This window comes from Choloepus didactylus, chromosome 5 (assembly GCF_015220235.1).
Source record: "Choloepus didactylus isolate mChoDid1 chromosome 5, mChoDid1.pri, whole genome shotgun sequence".
Lineage (NCBI taxonomy): Eukaryota > Metazoa > Chordata > Mammalia > Pilosa > Megalonychidae > Choloepus > Choloepus didactylus.
In genome coordinates, this window is record NC_051311.1 from 64,217,732 (window position 1) to 64,235,765 (window position 18,034).

The window sequence follows — 18,034 nt, forward strand, 5'->3', positions numbered from 1 at the left end:
TGAGCTTGTCCTTTTGCTCAAAGATGGGGTCAGACCAACCTTTAAGGATGGTCTGTGAGGATGGTCACACCACTAACTGAGAGACACACTTCCATTATGGGTCTCCTTTCTCTCCCTGAACTCATTAGATAAGACAAATGAATACTCTGAGAGAAGAAGTCCAAATTACTGAATAATGAACTTAGGTCATACCAACTGGAACTAGGAAACTCTAGAGATAGCTGAAGGCTGGCAGCATAAAACTAAAACAACAAACTGCTAGGTAGCCTGATGGCCAGAGATGTGGATACACAAAGCAACTGAAACACAGATCAAGAAGACTGGCAGAGAGAAGGCAGCGCTGACATGGCACCACTGTACAAACCAAAGGGATTATGACGGCTTGGAGGCCATGGGAGAGATGCAAGAAGAAAACACAGGGAAGGACCCATCTGGTTTCAAGGCAAATGGAGTCACAGCACGAAGAAACATCTTCTCTCAAGGTAAAAGGAAAAGAAAGTCAATGACAACTCAGGAGAAGGACTCAAGTGGTGTGAATTCCCTAACAAACCCATCACACATCTGTTTGCTTTGTCTTTCCCTGAGTGTTTTATTAAGAGTTTGTGGATGGGGCTGTTTGTTCTTTAGTCATGCAAAATTTGGGGACTGACAGCTAATAGAGACAAGGCCCCTGGACAGAAGGGAGCAGAAGCCCTGAGCTCCTCATTGCCCAGCCTGGTGCCTCCCACTGTGCTATAGCTCAGGCACTCAGTGGGATATTTATAGCTGCCTTTAAATTTACCCAGCTCTCCATAAAGCGAGGTAATGGGGCGCCCTTTACTGCTGTTAGTGGCAATTTTCCGAACATTCTTTAATTAGCAAAGAGCGTTGGCACAGACATTTTCAAAGCATTTGATCTTACTGTCCTGGTGTTCCCTATTTCAGACTCAATAGCCTTCACTCCCTTTGGAGAAAATGCACTTCAGCAAATTTGAAAGTGACGGGTATATGTATACATGAGCACAGATATGTATATTGTATATTCATACTTATTCTTCTGCTAACTCCTCACACATTCACAACTGCCAAGAACCTGTGAGTCTCTAGGATACTGCTACAAAACTCTCATTCATAATCTGTAAGCAAGGGGCTAGGAATGCTAAAACTGAGAACTGGAGAAAATTCTAAGATCGCTACGATGTTCCTTAATTTTCACAGTATTAAAAAAAAAAAAAGAAAAAGCTGGTAACTTTTCATCAACCTTTTCAAAGATATACAGCAGAGTTAGGGTTAGCAATATACCAATAAGGCCTGACCTCTTAACCACCTGGGCCATCTAAAAACAGTCTTCTTTCTTCTGAAATAATTAATTCATACAATGAATATTGAACTCCTATGATCTAGGTATTGGAAACAAGACAGGAAAGACCTCTTGGAGGTGTGCATGTCATAAACAAGTAAACAAATAGGTAAAACAAGATAATTTCAGATAATGGTAATTGTTATTAAGAAAATAAAACTGGGTGATGTGGACCGTGATTGGTGGGGCTACTTTAGATTGACTGGTCATGGAACACTTCTCTGAGGAAGCTCAGGAAGGAGCCAGCTAGCTGAAGATGTTGGGGGAGAACATGACAGGCAGAGGAGAGTGTGAAGGCCCTAACGAGGAATACCAACTCCTTTCTTCTCCTTCCAGGAGAAAGACCATTGTACCTGAAATACAGGGAATGAGGAGGAAGACTGATAAAATATGAGGTCAGAAATGTAGGAAGGGCACTGATGCTTAAGGGCCTGTAGGCCAAGGTAAGCAGCTTGGTTGTTCTTAACTGGCACATCACAGGTATCACGTGGCTTAGGGTTTAGACTCTGGGCAGACTGGAGATTGAAACCTGGCTCTGTCACTATAGCACGCTGAATGGTGACCCCCCCACCACCACCAAAAAAAGGAAAAAAGGGAAAAAGAAGAAAAGAAAAAAAGATATGTCTACACATTAATCCCCAGTAGTGGTGATTTGGAAAAAAGGGTTTTTGCAGATGTAATTAATTAAGGATACTGAGATAAGGAGATTGTTTTCACAGACACACAGAAGAGAGTCAGACAGAAGAGGTGGCGGCAACGAGATGACGGAGGTAAGAGATTGGAATGATTCGCCATAAGTCCAGGAAACCACCGAAGTTGGAAAAGGCAAGGAATGGATTCTCTCCTATAGCCCCTGAGGGAGCGTGGCCCTGTTAGATTTTGAATTTTAGCTTCCAGAACTGTGAGAACATACACTTCTGCTGTTTTAAGCTACCTATCATGTAGTTATTTGTTGCAGGGGTCTTGGGAAATCATTTGTTCATGATTCTGAGAAAGCTGCAAAATGGGGACTCTAATGGTACCCACCTCACAGAACTGTTGAGGATTTAATATGTTAACGTGCTTAGCACAGTGCCAAGCATCTATCAACACCCTAGTAAATGCTGCTACTAGCATCATTGTTCTCAGTGATGTACGCAGGCCATTAGAGGGACTGATAAACAACAGGGCCTGTGACAGGCCAGTGCACCTGCAGGGTGGACATTTTCAAGGCTCCTGGCTGGGCTCCTCTGGCCTGTTTGACCATAAAGGTGGTTGTGGCTAGAAAGGGTACCAAATGGCTATTCCAAAAGAGGAGACAATGGGGTAGGTGGGAAGTTTCTCCTTTCATGAAGACCTGACAGCCCACAGTGAAACTGCAAGCCCTGGGGAACTCACCTCAGGAGACAGAAAGGCCCTTCCATTCTGTAGTTCTTTGCTATTCTTATTGAGCATCTTGTCCTTTCTTAGCTGAGGTTTTGGAAATTGCTCTGGATTGGACCTACAGGGGAAGTGATTTTTTTGTCCACTTTCTTTTCACTTAAGAGCCGAGTCCCTATGGGAAAAGAACAGAGATTCTGGGGGTACTAGAAGAGTGGGTAACTCTAGAATGGCTGTGTCGCCCTGAATCATTGGGCTCCAATAAAATCCATACCCTCTGCGGCTATGGGTAGTAACGGCACAGCCACAGCCTTGCAAGGGGATCACAGGCAAGAAAAAGAATCCTCTTTTGCAAGGGCGACTTTATTTATTAAACAAATGACATGACCAGTTGACCCTGGAAGGGTATTTGCACATGTGGGTAGATGTGAGTGAGAGACTGACTATACTACCCATGCCCCCAGAACACACATACACATACATACATGATATGTTCACTGCCTTGAGTAGGAGGAGATGAGCATTTCTACGTAGACCATTTTTTACACTGTTTTGTTTTTACTAATTCGCCAATCTACCGGTGTCATCCCTTTGTGAAGGGCAATTTCCATTCTGATGTTTTTTCTTCTGTTTCTCAAATCCCTTTTTCTTCTTTGCTCCTATTCTTTTCTTAGCTCAAACAGCAGTATAAAACAGTAAAAAAATGGAAAAGGTACTTGAGTGGGGGTTTGGCAGCCGAACGATACTGCAAATGGGAACCAGAGCTTCAGGGAGCATGTGATCTTCCTGCCACTGATGAACCTACCTTAAGGGACCCAAAAGTCCACTGGAGGCAAAACAGTCCAGTGCCAAAGATTGCGCATGCCTGGCAAACCCTATGAGGCATTATGGACATCTAGTGGCTGCTCAGGATAATGCCTCACACATGCATGGTCTAGTATGCCAGCCTACCAGGAGCCCAATTATCCAGGCTGGGTCAGGTAGTCCTCAGTCCCAGGATGACCATTTCTTCCAGTTCCTATTAGGGAGCCACAGTCACTTTGAATGACAGAATGGCTCTATTGAAGACCTACCTTTATCCCAGTCAAGTAAAGTCTAATTATAGCACCTACATACAAGACCACAGAAGACAGACATTTGGAAACGTCTGTCAAGCACCAGGTTTAAACATCAACTGGATAAATATATTGTCATTTTGACCAAGGGGCTGAGCTCAGAAGGGGCAGACTCTGATATCAGTCATGTGACTTTAGGTAAGTCACTCTGCTTCTCTGAGCTTCATTTACTTCATCTGTAAAATGAGAGGTTACGTTCAGGTGATCTCCAAGGTCCTTTTTACCTTTAACATTCTGTGATCTATGAGTCTTTTTAGTAGCTGGGAAAACAGTGTGATCTGCTCTACTCTGGCACTGTGGAGCTCTGTAGAGTAACTGAAAGAAGCATTCTTTCCTCAACTTCATGGCTCATTTCCAACATCTGGCAACTATCCCAAAGGATCAACCTTCTGCACGGAGCTATGTATCTGAGAAGGGGCTGGAATCATGGAATATAAGAGCTGAAACAAGCTTTCTAGTCCATTTCCTTAATTTTATAACTGAAATACAGAGCTGTTTTAAGATTTGTCATGTCTAATGAGTGGCAGAATGGGGACTAGAACTCAAATATCACAATCTTAGTGCAGGGCTCATTTTACAATACTAAGCTGTTGACACAGGCCTTGCCCCATCACTGTTGGCTTCTTCAGTTGTCTCCGGCTTTATCACAGCAATCTCACTGGGCATAGCAAGTGTAAACATTCTCAACCCAGCGTTTTTTTCCTTCCTCTTTCCTTTTTATTCCTTAGTGGCACCACTCTAAACTGAGGGAGAAGTCAGAAACAGAGGCTGTGTGGAGCAACAGACCATGGCAAAATGGTACTTGAATTACCAGGTTTGGAGGTGATGGTGCCACTTTCAGTTCAGAAGGGCTGTGCTGGGATGGCCCCACAGCATCCTCTTTAGCCCAGCGGATACCTTGAATGGTGCTCTCCTAGCCCACCTAGCCTACACAGGGTGAAGCAGGTCCCCTAAAACTTCATGGGCTGCACAGAACTTGAGCATAATCCACCTCCGTCAACGTCAGCCACAAAAATTTACTGAGAGACAATCTCATTACTACACACTGGTTTGACCCACGTCAGCCCACCCTTTCACCTACCCTCATAGGATGAGGGCAGACTCTTTCATTTGCTGGGCCTGGAGCTGAACCAACAGGGCCAGACAGAGCCTTTCTTTTGCCTGAGGAGGGAGGGTAGCCATACTCTAGCATGCCATCCAAACCTGGACAAGGGTGTCCTCTGGCACAACTCATGCTGTGGCATGGAGGAATCTCTCACTAGCAAGTTTCTGATTCTCTTCCAGAGATCCCTGTCAGACTAGGTTCACCTTTCCTGGGTCTACAAGAGGGGAGTGTCCTGGCTGAAGATGAGGACATGCGGATGGAGCTCCTGTCAAGAAAGCCAAATGAGCCGCTCATGAGTTCAGATGGAACTAAACCTTAGTATCAGGGTTCGACTTACCTCTATTTCACTCATTCTTTTTCTTGATCAGTCATTGTGAGTGAAACAAGTTAAATAAAAGATGCTTTTCTTTTTTCAGTCCCTCCCAAACCACCTTTCATTTTATGATCTTTCATGGACCATTCAATGAACTTTGATGCTGTCTTCTCCCCCTCCTTGCCTCTACCATTTACTCTAGCAAGAGTAGAGACAGTGGATGTTTCTGTTATAGTGATGTAAACACTGGACTTGGGGTTAAAGACCTGGATTGAAATGCTGGCTGTTGCCTTCTGGGTATATGACCTTGAGCAAGTTATTTGCCTGTATGAACCTGCATCTGTAAAATAGAGACAATTATGGTAATTACTTCACTGGGTAAATGAAGATTAAATGAGAACAGATACGTAAGACCTTGGTCTAGTAGACAGCACTTAGTGGATGAACACCCCAGTAAATGACTGTTGAGGTGGAGAAACTCTGGGGATCACTTCCATGCCCAAGCTCCTAGACATCTGAGCTCTCCCTGGTTTCAAATCCCAGCTCTACCACTTACTATGTGACTCTAGACAACATATCTAACCCATTTATAATATGGGTAAGATTGTTGGGATGATTAATGTGGTACACACAGATTAAGGGTTCAATATTAACTGTTAGTGTTGTTATTATTTGATTGCAATAATAAAGTTGGAGAATGGGAACTCCAACTTGCCTACACTGGAAGTTTCCAGGACTTCAAGAATTCCATAGCATATTTAACAAAAGGTTCACATTATGGGGCAGCAGACAAGGCTGAGATCTAAGTGTGGTAGAATACAGAGAGCCGAGAAATCCAGGACCTCTGGTATTTAAGCAATATCCCATATGTAGGTGATAAGGGTTTAACAAGCACCCTTATTAGAGATGGGAGTGGGGTGCAGAGTGCCTTGAAAGGAAGGGGTACTAAATCGATTCCATCTAACATGCCATATAACACTGGATGGGTGTTCCAGGGCTTAGCCCTCCCCACCCCACCCCAATCGGGTAGAGAAAGGAGAAATCTTCCCCAGGGTGGGAAAAGTCCTTTCTCCCACAGTGGTTTGTCAAATGCCCCAGGGTCTCGTTTAACCAGAGACAAGCTCAAGGACTCGCCTCGCAGCAAAACTCCAGATTGTTACGCAGTTCTCAGGGAGTCCCTGCAAGAAAGAGGGGCTGGTGAAGCCCCCGGGACTGAGGGAAGGCTTAAGAAGCGCCCCTCCCATTTTCTAGACGCAGGGGAGGGCAAGCAAAGGGAGGGTACAGGACCACGAAGAGCGGGAGGCGGCGGCTGCAGCTCCATGAATGAATGGGTTGAGCCATGGGTTCTGGGAGTTCACCTCAATCCTTTCAGCCCGCCGCTGTGCTGTCCCAGGTTGTCAGTGCCCCTGCTCCTCGCGCTTGGTCTTTCCTTCCACAGTTTTCCCTCCCCCGCAAACCTCTTTTAAAAAAACAACTATTATTTAAAGCCAAAGAGGGGTGAGGAAATCTGCGAAGGAGGGGAAGGGACGGGAAGGATAGACATCTGTGTGTAGCAGGGCTGCTCGCTAAGCCGGGACTCCCGGTTTTCTGGCTCCAGGCAGCTCCAGGCAGCCCCCGCCGCCCCCGCGTCCCCACCGTACATCTCCGAACTCCGAGTACGCGGCCCGGGCCGCGCGGCGAGGCACCCCGTCAGCACTCGGCGGGGGTGAGGATGACGCGGTCCGGGCGGGAGGCCGGCCAACTGCAGCAGTCCTGCCGCGGGCCGCCGCGCCTCCGGCTTCCTGGCCCCTGAGCCCACCTCGCCCAGAATGCGAGAACGCCCGGCGCCCGGGTGCGGAGCGGAGGGCGGGGACCGGCGCAGGTCCCTCCTGCTGCAGCCCCGCGCGGGTTCCAGCCTATCAGCGGCCACCCAGCGGCTCCCTCCGACCCGACCAAAATAGCTGCGAACGCCTGCGACTTGCGCGCGGCCCCTCACTTGACGCTCACTCCGGCTCGCTCGCCCGCTCGCACCCGGCCCTGCTCCCCTCATCTAGAGGGGGCAGGGAGGAAGCAGCCTGGGGAGGGGGGTGGGGGGTGGGGGAGAGGAAGGAAGGAAAGGAAGGAAAGGAGGAAGGAAGTCAGACGGAGGCGCGGAGCTCCCGAGCCGGCGCGGCGCGGGGCGCTGGAAGCCCCCGGCGTTAACCCCTCGAGGGAAGGCAGCGGAGGGGGAGCGGTGTTAATACATAAGAGCACTGCATCACGCTAATCTTCTCCCCAGAACAGTATGCGTCAGCAGTACATTCACGTTCAGACTGAAGGACAAAAGGATGAGAGAGCAGTCTGCGTGGCTGCTGCCTGCAACACCGCGAGCCCGGCGCGAGGAGGAGACCGTGGGCGCGGAGCGCAGGGGGCCCGCTGCTGCCGCCGCCGCCGCCGCCGCTAGGAAGCGGGGACCATGTTCCCGGGCTCCGGAGCGTCTCCCGCAGTTGCGACCCCCGCTGCTCACGCCGCCGCCGCCGCCGGCGCTCGGGCCGCTGCAGCAGTCCGCGGGCAGCCGGGCCACTGAAGGCGCCAGGAGCCGAAGCCTCGAACTCGCTCCCTTCGTACAAAGACAGAGCCGGCGGCCCGTCGCGGGCCCGGGAGCCGCGGGTGGCAGCGGGTGGCTGCGCGTCGCCGGAGGCTGCTGCCGCCGCCGCCGGACCCGCGCCCGCCCCCGGACTCCCTGAAAGGGCCTGCGGGTGCGGGCACAACCCTTGCCGCCGTGCGCTTCTTCGGGCAGTGGACCGGGTCCCGGCGCTCCCTTCACGCCGCTGCCCCTCTGGGGACTGGACGGATTATTGCTCCTCACGGCAGAAAACGGCGGACTGGAAAACTCAGCCCAGTTTTCCCCCTTTTAACCCTTAAGAGAAGAGGCGAGGAAAAAAAAGGGGGTGTGTGTCTGGGGAGGGCGAAGGAGCCGCGAACACCTCCCTTCTTAACCCTCGCAGCACCACGAGCAAACGACTGCGCTCGGCCGCCGCCAGCCCAGGAGCGGCCCGACCGAGGGAGCGCGGCCTGGGAGGCTCCGAGGCGCCCCCTCACTCCCCTCGGTGGAGGGAGCGGGCTGGGGGCGCCGGAGGCACACTTTGGCGATGAAGCGTCTTCCCTCTAGGCTAGTGCAAGCCAGTGCCAAGGTCCAAGGACAAAGCAGGGAAGCGCTGGTGGCGCCGCTCCCCGGGCCGAGGGGGGGGCATGCACCTGCATAGCCCGCCGGGCCTTGGCTCGCCCGGGTGCGCCTCAACTCCGCGGCTCGCCGTATCCTGCTCGGGATTTACTAGAAGCCATTTTGTCTCCCCCACCCCTCCCTTCCCCTCCCCTGCTCTCCCTGTCCCCACTACTCCCCCCTTTTGTTAATAAAAACTAAGAAGTAAGCATGGAAGCGATGTGCCCAGCTCCTGTGGAGAAAGCGTAAGGACCCCACGCCAATTCCTTCCTTCCTTCCTTCCTTTCGAGGTAGGTGACAGCGAATTGGGTGGGGATGGTTACAGCGTGGGAGAGAAAGTCTGAGCGTTCTGAAGGCTTGCCTTTGGGGAGGGCCGGGAGAGGAGGGTCCTCTCTTGAGTTTGGCATGATTTTTTTCCCCCTGGCTGATCTGCTCCCTCTCTCTAATCGCCCCCTCCCCACCTCCTTCCCCAGATGGAAAGAGGAGCTCCTAGCTCACTTAAGCCGGGGTAGGGCTGGTTCTCCTTTCCGAGCCAAAATCCCAGGCGATGGTGAATTATGAACGTGCCACACCATGAAGCTCTTGTGGCAGGTAACTGTGCACCACACCTGGAATGCCGTCCTGCTCCCCGTCGTCTACCTCACAGCGCAAGTGTGGATTCTGTGTGCAGCCATCGCTGCTGCTGCTTCAGCCGGGCCCCAGAACTGCCCTTCCGTCTGCTCCTGCAGTAACCAGTTCAGCAAGGTGGTGTGCACCCGCCGGGGCCTCTCGGAGGTCCCTCAGGGTATTCCCTCCAACACCCGGTACCTCAACCTCATGGAAAACAATATCCAGATGATCCAGGCTGACACCTTCCGACACCTCCACCACCTGGAGGTCCTGCAACTGGGCAGGAACTCCATCCGACAGATCGAGGTGGGGGCCTTCAACGGCCTGGCCAGCCTCAACACCTTGGAGCTGTTCGACAACTGGCTGACAGTCATCCCAAGTGGGGCCTTTGAGTACCTGTCCAAGCTGCGGGAGCTCTGGCTCCGCAACAACCCCATAGAAAGCATCCCCTCGTATGCCTTTAACCGGGTGCCCTCCCTCATGCGCCTGGACTTGGGGGAGCTCAAGAAGCTGGAGTATATCTCTGAGGGGGCTTTTGAGGGACTGTTCAACCTCAAGTACCTGAACTTGGGCATGTGCAACATTAAAGATATGCCCAATCTCACCCCCCTGGTGGGGCTGGAAGAGCTGGAGATGTCAGGGAACCACTTCCCTGAGATCAGGCCTGGCTCCTTCCATGGCCTAAGTTCCCTCAAGAAGCTATGGGTCATGAACTCACAGGTCAGCTCGATTGAGCGGAATGCTTTTGATGGGCTGGCCTCGCTTGTAGAACTCAATTTGGCTCACAATAACCTCTCCTCTTTGCCCCATGACCTCTTCACCCCACTGAGGTATCTGGTGGAGTTGCACCTGCACCACAATCCTTGGAACTGTGATTGTGACATCCTGTGGCTAGCCTGGTGGCTACGGGAGTACATACCCACTAACTCCACCTGCTGTGGCCGTTGTCATGCTCCCATGCACATGCGAGGCCGCTACCTGGTAGAGGTGGACCAGGCCTCTTTCCAGTGCTCCGCCCCCTTCATCATGGATGCACCTCGGGACCTCAACATCTCTGAGGGTCGGATGGCAGAACTAAAGTGTCGGACTCCCCCTATGTCCTCCGTGAAGTGGCTGCTGCCCAATGGAACAGTGCTCAGCCATGCCTCCCGTCACCCACGGATCTCTGTCCTCAATGATGGCACCTTGAACTTTTCCCATGTGCTGCTCTCAGACACTGGGGTATACACGTGCATGGTGACCAACGTGGCAGGCAACTCCAATGCCTCGGCCTACCTCAACGTGAGCACGGCCGAGCTCAACACCTCCAACTACAGCTTCTTTACCACAGTCACAGTGGAGACCACCGAGATCTCGCCTGAGGACACCACCCGCAAGTACAAACCTGCACCTACCACGTCCACTGGTTACCAGCCGGCGTACACCACCTCTACCACGGTGCTCATTCAGACCACCCGTGTGCCCAAGCAGGTGGTGGTACCCACGGCAGAAAATGGCAAGGTACAGACCAGCCTGGATGAGGTCATGAAGACCACCAAGATCATCATTGGCTGCTTTGTGGCAGTGACTCTGCTAGCTGCCGCCATGTTGATTGTCTTCTATAAACTTCGGAAACGACACCAGCAGCGGAGTACAGTCACAGCTGCCCGGACAGTTGAGATTATCCAGGTGGATGAAGACATCCCGGCGGCGGCATCCACAGCAGCAACGGCGGCTCCATCCGGTGTATCAGGTGAGGGGGCGGTAGTGCTGCCCACAATTCATGACCATATTAACTACAACACCTACAAACCAGCACATGGGGCCCACTGGACAGAAAACAGCCTGGGGAACTCTCTGCACCCCACAGTCACCACTATCTCTGAACCTTATATAATTCAGACCCATACCAAGGACAAGGTACAGGAAACTCAAATATGACTCCCCCTCCCCCCAAAAACTTATAAAATGCAATAGAATGCACAAAAAAAAAAAAAAGCAACTTTTGTACAGAGTGGGGAGAGACTTTTTCTTGTATATGCTTATATATTAAAATCTATGGGCTGGTAAAAGAAACAGATTATATTAAAATTTAAAAACAAAAAATCAAAACACAACTATTTTCTAACTTGTAAGTTCTATTTAAAGGGAGGGGAGGGGGAATCTTGGGAACATTGTGGGGTAGAAGCCACACGTCAACTTGCTCTGCTGCCAGAAGGACTTCTGGTATAAGGTTGAAACTGCTAAGATAAACTAAAACAGCAACAACAACAAACATCACTAAAGAGGTGGGCTGAGGGCTGCCCGGGGGTGGGGGGAGGAGGGATAGATTGATTCTATCGTTTTTTTAGAAGATGCTTCATAGGATACAGGAAAATACCCATTTCTACAGATGTCTTTCCTAAGCTGAGAGCTGACTTTGCAGATTTATCTTATTTAAAAAAGAAATACAAAAAAAAAGCACCAAGAATTTGTATTGTGCCAAAATGTTGAGAGCCAACAATTTTTTTTTCTTCAGAGACCAGGGGGAAGATAGATCTATAATGTATTTTAAACAGAAAAATCACCAAAATTCAAACGAATCCTTAAAGGGGCCGAGTCTGTGTGTCCATGTGCAGAAGCCTCCTTGGTTTGTGCGCTGGGACATGCGTGTGCCTCGCCTGACACAGCGCTTTAGGAAGGAGGAGAGAAGGAAGGGAGCGGCGTAGCTCTAAGTCAAATGCTTTCACATTGCACCAGATTCCTGCAGTTGGGCTTAACCCACTCTGTGCGAGGCATGTGTGTATTCAGGGTTTCCCTTGAGAAGGAGGAGGCCCCTGAAGGGGTGCGGCAACAGGGAGAGGATGGGAAGGGAGAGTAGAAGCAGAGAGAATGTATTTACAGGAGGCCGTAAATTAGCATTGTACCATGTCCACCTGTTGTTCCAGGTATCTGACAAATGCGTATAGATACAGACGGCATTTTATGATTTTTTAAAAAGGTTTTGTTTGTTTTAAGGTGGAGAGGGAAGAGAGGCTGGGATTGGGGAACTTAGGGGAGTGGAAGCTTTTCTCGTGCTTGTGATTTGGTGACTATTCTAAATGCTGATTCATTAGGGATTATTACAGCTGATGTCAACTGGTTGTAGTGATAAGGTGGGAGCAGAACATGAGTAGAGAAGAAAAAGGAGAGACAAAAAGGCTTATTTAAAGTAATGGTGCCTTTCTCAACTAGGATGGTTCACAAAAAATGTGAAACCCACAGTTAAAACAAAAGTGACCCACATGCACCCATGAGTGAGTTCTGCAGGGAGTCCTGTTGAATGGAGCACAGTGAGGGAAGGCACCCTCTCCCAGGCCTGCCTCAGGAGGAGGCAGAACAGAACGGATGGGCATGGGTGGGGAAGGCAGATATCTCTTGTTATTCTAGTCCATTTAATGATGTAACTTCTTTCATTTATTATTTTAGCTTTAACAAAAAATAAAGGGTTCAGATTTGAAAGGGGTTGGGATGGGTGGGGGGATTGGGGAATGCCAACAAAAGAACACTGATTGTAATGTGAGAAAAGTGTATTTTTGTATTTTAATAAATATTGTTCAGTTTTTAATTCAATGTCCCCAAAGGGTTAAATTGAATAAGACCCTGTATCTATAGTTCTCATAAGCATCAACCAAGTAATTTCTATTTAAAGAAGGTAAAAAAAAGGGAAGGGAGGGGTGAGATAAAGTGGGAGGGGAAGACAATGTTAAATTTTTAAAAGAACTATGGGAACATACTAAAGCTGTTAACAACCTTTCCTTAGCTTTTAAATAAAAGCACCCCAATTCCAGTACATCTTTCATGAGCTAAGTGTGTTAGTCCCTGGCTTTGTTGGGGGGTTTAACCATATTCCCTGTGCCCCAGAAAAGCAGAGGAAATGGGTCAGCCTCAGCTCCTGGGACTTGGCCAGAAGTTAAATGCCACCTCAGCAGAAGCTGCTGGTCAGGCAGCACCGGCTCACCCCAAGGACCTGGGGGGACCCGAATTTAGGAGGTCTGCAATAATGTACTTTGGCTTACATTTCCCATAGGCAGTGTTGCTTCTGTCTCTGGGTGCTAAATAGTCAAACATGTCTTGGTGGTGGTAGGTGTCTGTCTCCTGACACTTACTGAGTAATGACGTCCAAGGAGGCTGCAGGAACTGGTGCCCTGCGTTTCTTCAGTGCTAGTATTCATACTAATGCAGGGAATCGGGACTGAGTGGGTGTGAGTTCTCTGATACTGAAGAGGGAGAGGGAGGCAGGCAGCACTTTGCTGCAGTTAAAGAAAGGCTAAGTAAGGGCCAATTCTTAAAACTCCTGGGTATATACATCATTTTTGGGTATCAGCAGTTGTGGCAGCAGGTGTACATGGGCAACTGCTTATAATAAACTGCCACTCAAGTGTCTGGGCACTAAATAAACATCCCCTCTGCACTCTCCTTTACCACCCTACCCCTAATAAAAAGAAAACTGCAGCAGAGTCAAGGGTGAGACTTGGCTAGGACCAGTTGAAAAAGCGAAAAATTATCCACTTTACAAGTTCTACAAGACTCCACTCGGGCTCCTCAGAACAGCCTCCTCACATTCAGAGGCAATTACTGAAGATAACGAAGTTGCTGCTTCAGAAACAGGGGATGTGGACTCACTCTCCTGTTATTTCTGTTTCGACAACTATCTGGGCAGTCACGGAACTATGTAGTAAGCACTGGACTGATAAAGGGGCCTTAGCTGAACAAAGGTCTCAGAGGAGAGGTAGACAAAGGGACCTAAAACAATCCTGGGAAAGGGTCCTAAGAACAAATGCTCCTAGGGCTGGGTTGGCCTTGCATTCGTCCTGGGTGCTGAACATAGTCAGGCCTTGGAATCTGAGGGAGAAGTGCTCTCCAGAAGGAACCCCCCAAAGGAATTGAGGGAGACTGATGTTGAGTATATCCTCCTCCATAGCATGTACTTGACAGCTTTTCAGGGATTCCCATGAGCACTGAGAGTACAGCCCTGAATGCTGGATAGGGACTCATGTAGGGCCTGGCCACGCTATAGTGTTGTTATGGGGGAATGGAATATGGGCTGGCAGCACTTCAGGGGGGTTGTTATAGCAACATGTTAAAGGGAAAGACTCTGCTGATGATTATATGGAGTTAGAGAATTTTCATTACAGAAATTTTTAAAGGCTGTGAAAAATCATTTAGTCTAATCCCTTCACATTTTACAGTTAAGGAAACTGAGCCCCAGAGAAACTGAAAGACATATCCAAGGTCACACAGCTTGTTAGTGGAAGAGGTGGGACCAACATCCAGGTGTCTTTACTCTCAAGTCAAATTGGCCATCGGGAACACATTTCCTTCCTTGCCAATGTGCAATTAAAATGGAACCTTCCTACAGGTACCTTCTGAGTTTTCTTTTTTTTCTTCCCCTTAGTGCTGTCCAGTCTCCCTCAGAACCACTTCTACTGCCCTCTAAGGCCTCATCAGAGCTCTGAACACAGGGGCTTCACACGTGGCTCACTAAGGGGTCGGAGTCTCACTCAGGACTGTACACAAAAGCTTCCTGATTCTTAGGCCCCGTGGGAGGAGAAACTGCAGGATCCCACAGAAGGTGACTGTGACGGGGGATAGGGTGAAGTAGATAAGGCTGAGTGGTCACAGTGGGAAAGGGGGCTTGGCCTCCTCCCAACCTCGACCTTGGAAGATTTGCAGAGCAGAAGACTGACAGATTTCTTAAAGTACCAAGCACAGCAAGTTCTCCCAAGTGGAGTGGTTTCTGCTTACTTGGCTCAATGATGAGAATATTGGGGGGCTCTTTAACTCCTCTACTCCACTGTATCTACTCTAGCTCTTTAAGTGCCATGCTGTGGTTGCAATTCCCATAATCTGCTCAAGAGCCTTTATTTACCCTTCAGTATAATGCTGCATCCTCTTATCAAGGAAGGTGGAGGTATATGGGCTAGTTTCTAAGGCTTGGAGACATTAGCTTTATCGTGGCTGTTTAACACAAATCCAGGCCAGCAAGTTGCTGGGTGCTGCATGGAACGATGTGGCAGGCAGTCCCCGTAAGACAATTCCTATTGTTGACGGGGTAGAGGGCCAGAGTCCATGGCAATGAGTGGAGAGCTTTGGTTTCCTTTAGTTGTGATGGGGAGAGACTGGGAGAGGGCTAAGTGGGCCTCACTCACCCCAGGCTTCTACCTCAGGAGGCCCGGGTCCACAATTAAGGCTCCAAAATTTTATTGCAACAAAGCAGCAGGGGCTTAAAATTAGAGGAGAGGAAAAAAAGAGAGAGAGAACACTTATATCCAAACATATGTCTGATTTTACCTCCTCTGCGGGCACTCAGCACTCCATGCCATCGGCTAATGCAGGCACTGTTCACGCCATTTCTAAATCCTGCCTCAGCTAAACTGCAAGGCGTCTCTTGGCTCAAAGCACCTCTCTTGGTCTCCAACCATTCAGACAGCACTCTTCTCCCCGGCAGAGGGAAGAGTGGTTTGGTCAGTGGGTTAGGGTTGTTTTCATCTTCTCTTTAAATTAGAATGAAGTAAATTACTTCCTTGGAGCAGGGATAAGGGCTTCAGGAACTAGATCAGTAAAACATACATATCTTCAAGGCAGTGTAGCAGAGTGCTTGTGAATATAGACTCTGGAGTCAGTCTTCCTGACCTGAATGCCTGCTCCATTACTTACTAGCCATACAGCTTTGGACAAATAAGTAACCTCTCTTTGCCTCAATTTCTTCATCTGTGATATCTGACAATATTAGTATCTACCTCACCACTTCATTGGTGGTTATGACAACTGAAATATATATATACACACAACATATATAAAAGCACATTTTTGTATACGTGCCTGACATATAGTAAATGCTATACAGGTGGTAGTTTTTATTTGACCATATATACAAGGTTGTAGACCAGTAGACCAGCCCCCATTACCATCTCTTTTGTTGAACTTTGCTGTCCATATCCAAAGGCAGAACATGCTTATTGAGCTATTCAAGAGAAGAAGGATGGTTATCCAGAAGTCAGGGATGGCACCATCTGTAAGCCTAGGCACCATGGTAAAGGTAGGCTGTACTTTTCATCCCAGGAAACCCCTGCCTTGTGGGGTTTTTTAAATGAGCTGTATGGCTGGCCCAAGGCACATAGTCCAGAAATAGACTTACTTTCCTTGAGGTGAACCAGAAAAAAATGAATGTGCTATTGCTGGTACACAAGCTGGGCCTGGGACAAGAAAAATCTCCCCAGCAAGCTTGGTCCTTTACTAAGAGGATAAGCTTCCTAGAGTCTTTCCCACTTAGCCCTGTTTCTCTGTCAGGGTGGAATGAAAGCATTATTAATCAGAAGATCAGTGATGAAATCCTCCTTGCTTACAAAGCCTTACCAGGATTAGGGGTCAGGGGGTGGTGGTGGGGAGGGTCCCAGGTGGAGAAGGTAGCCCAGATAGGGTTGTTGAGGGCTTCCAAACAGTACTGGGCAGTATGGAGAAAAGCAAGGCAGAAAAAAGCACCATAATTTGAGCAAATGAGTGAAGAATGGAACTATATGGCAGACACACAGGCTAAGGGTCTGCAATGCAGTTAAGGAGGAAAGCCAGGAAGATTCCTCTGCTTTAGCAAGTACGAGGCTGGCTGGACCCTGGATGGGGGAGGACTGTTAGTGTGAAATTCATGGCACGAAACAGTGGAGAAGAAAAGCAGGGAGCTCAACTTTCCAAGAGAACCCTAAGAAAGAATGCATTGTGATTTCCTAATGAGAGGCTAGAATTAGATTTAAGGATGATCACAGGTTCTATCCTCTGGTACATGCCAACTTTGCTGCCAGTACATGAGCCACACCACCCACCCACAGCAGTCCTGTACCCCATCCTGGAGGCTATCCACTGCTTGGGGAAGCACCCTAGCCCTCAGGTTGTAATCTGGTCCTGACCCTGACAGGCTCACTTGGGGGTCTTCTTGGATCCTGGGGGGAGAGGCGAGGGGGGGACTCACTGTCTATCGATGAAAAGAATATTATTGCAGATGGAGGATGTTATGTAAATCATGTTTTCCCATAAAAATAATGATGGCTGAGTTCACTGCACATGAACCCTGGGAGTGAGTCAGAGAGATCAGGCCTAGGCCAGTGGGGATATCCCTCGGAGAAGCTGTCTTGTCAAGGGAAATTAGGATTTGAGGAGATGGCATTGTCTTCCCTGGCTCATCTCACTAAGAAGAATTTTGAACCTAAGGTGGTTCTTCTTGTGAAGAGAGACTACTCTAATGCCAGGTGTGGAGGCTAGAAGAGGTCAGAGTGGTACTCAGCCTTTCAGGTTCATTCAGCTGGTGCACCCAGAAACAATACTAGAGCCTTACTAAGGTTTACATTAATTACTAAATACCAAAGGAACACTCCTTGATCCCCTTGTTTCTTTAATACCCACCCATCCTCTTATCCCTCACTAATAATAAGCACCCTCCATTTAATTCTTCTGTCAGGTTTTCTCTCTCCTGAGCTCTATTTGAATATAATCCTCTACCATGATAGGGCCTAGGATATCCTGCAAGATCCTTCCATTCTAGAAGATTGATGTCTCGAGGCTCTTTGTTCCTTCTGAGAGTTCCAGTGCTGTTTCCTCTCGAAGGCAACTCCTTAATCTGTAGTCTCTTACAGTTCCTTTAAGGTCTCAAGCCTGGGTTCCCTGTGTCTCTGAGCTGGTGCCGATTTACTCACTAGATAAATCATGCTACCTGCTCAATGAGTCAGCAAGGAAGACTGAGAAGAGCTTTCACACACTAACTGTTCCTTGCGTAAAGTTTGGTTTCCTGGCCTCGGGGCTACTTCTTCCCAGTCTTCAAGGCCCTAACTTCCTCCCTTCACCTACCCACTCATCTAGGTTCGTCAGGACCATTCAGATGGCTTCTCCCACTCAGATTCCCTCTGTAGGTGAACTGAATGAGTTACAGGCAGCTCTCCACAGAGGCAGGCCCAGCCAAGAACACAGTGCCAGTTCCCTGGGCAATGCAGCCCGTTTTTGCAGAGATGATCGTGCATCTCTCACA

The 18,034-nt window shown here is 49.0% G+C and overlaps 2 protein-coding genes across 2 annotated transcripts in view; one reads left to right on the forward strand and one right to left on the reverse strand.

Moving 5' to 3' along the window:
• The window catches only part of SND1 (staphylococcal nuclease and tudor domain containing 1), a 462,700-nt gene that overhangs the window by 51,397 nt on the left and 393,269 nt on the right, over positions 1–18,034 (reverse strand). The gene's annotated exons all lie outside the window — the stretch shown is intronic.
• Positions 8,561–10,998, forward strand: LRRC4 (leucine rich repeat containing 4). Its single transcript, XM_037836240.1, has 2 exons — positions 8,561–8,702; positions 8,886–10,998. The coding sequence occupies exon 2, from the start codon at positions 8,986–8,988 to the stop codon at positions 10,939–10,941; it is 1,956 nt and encodes a 651-aa protein (XP_037692168.1). The 5' UTR covers positions 8,561–8,702; positions 8,886–8,985; the 3' UTR covers positions 10,942–10,998.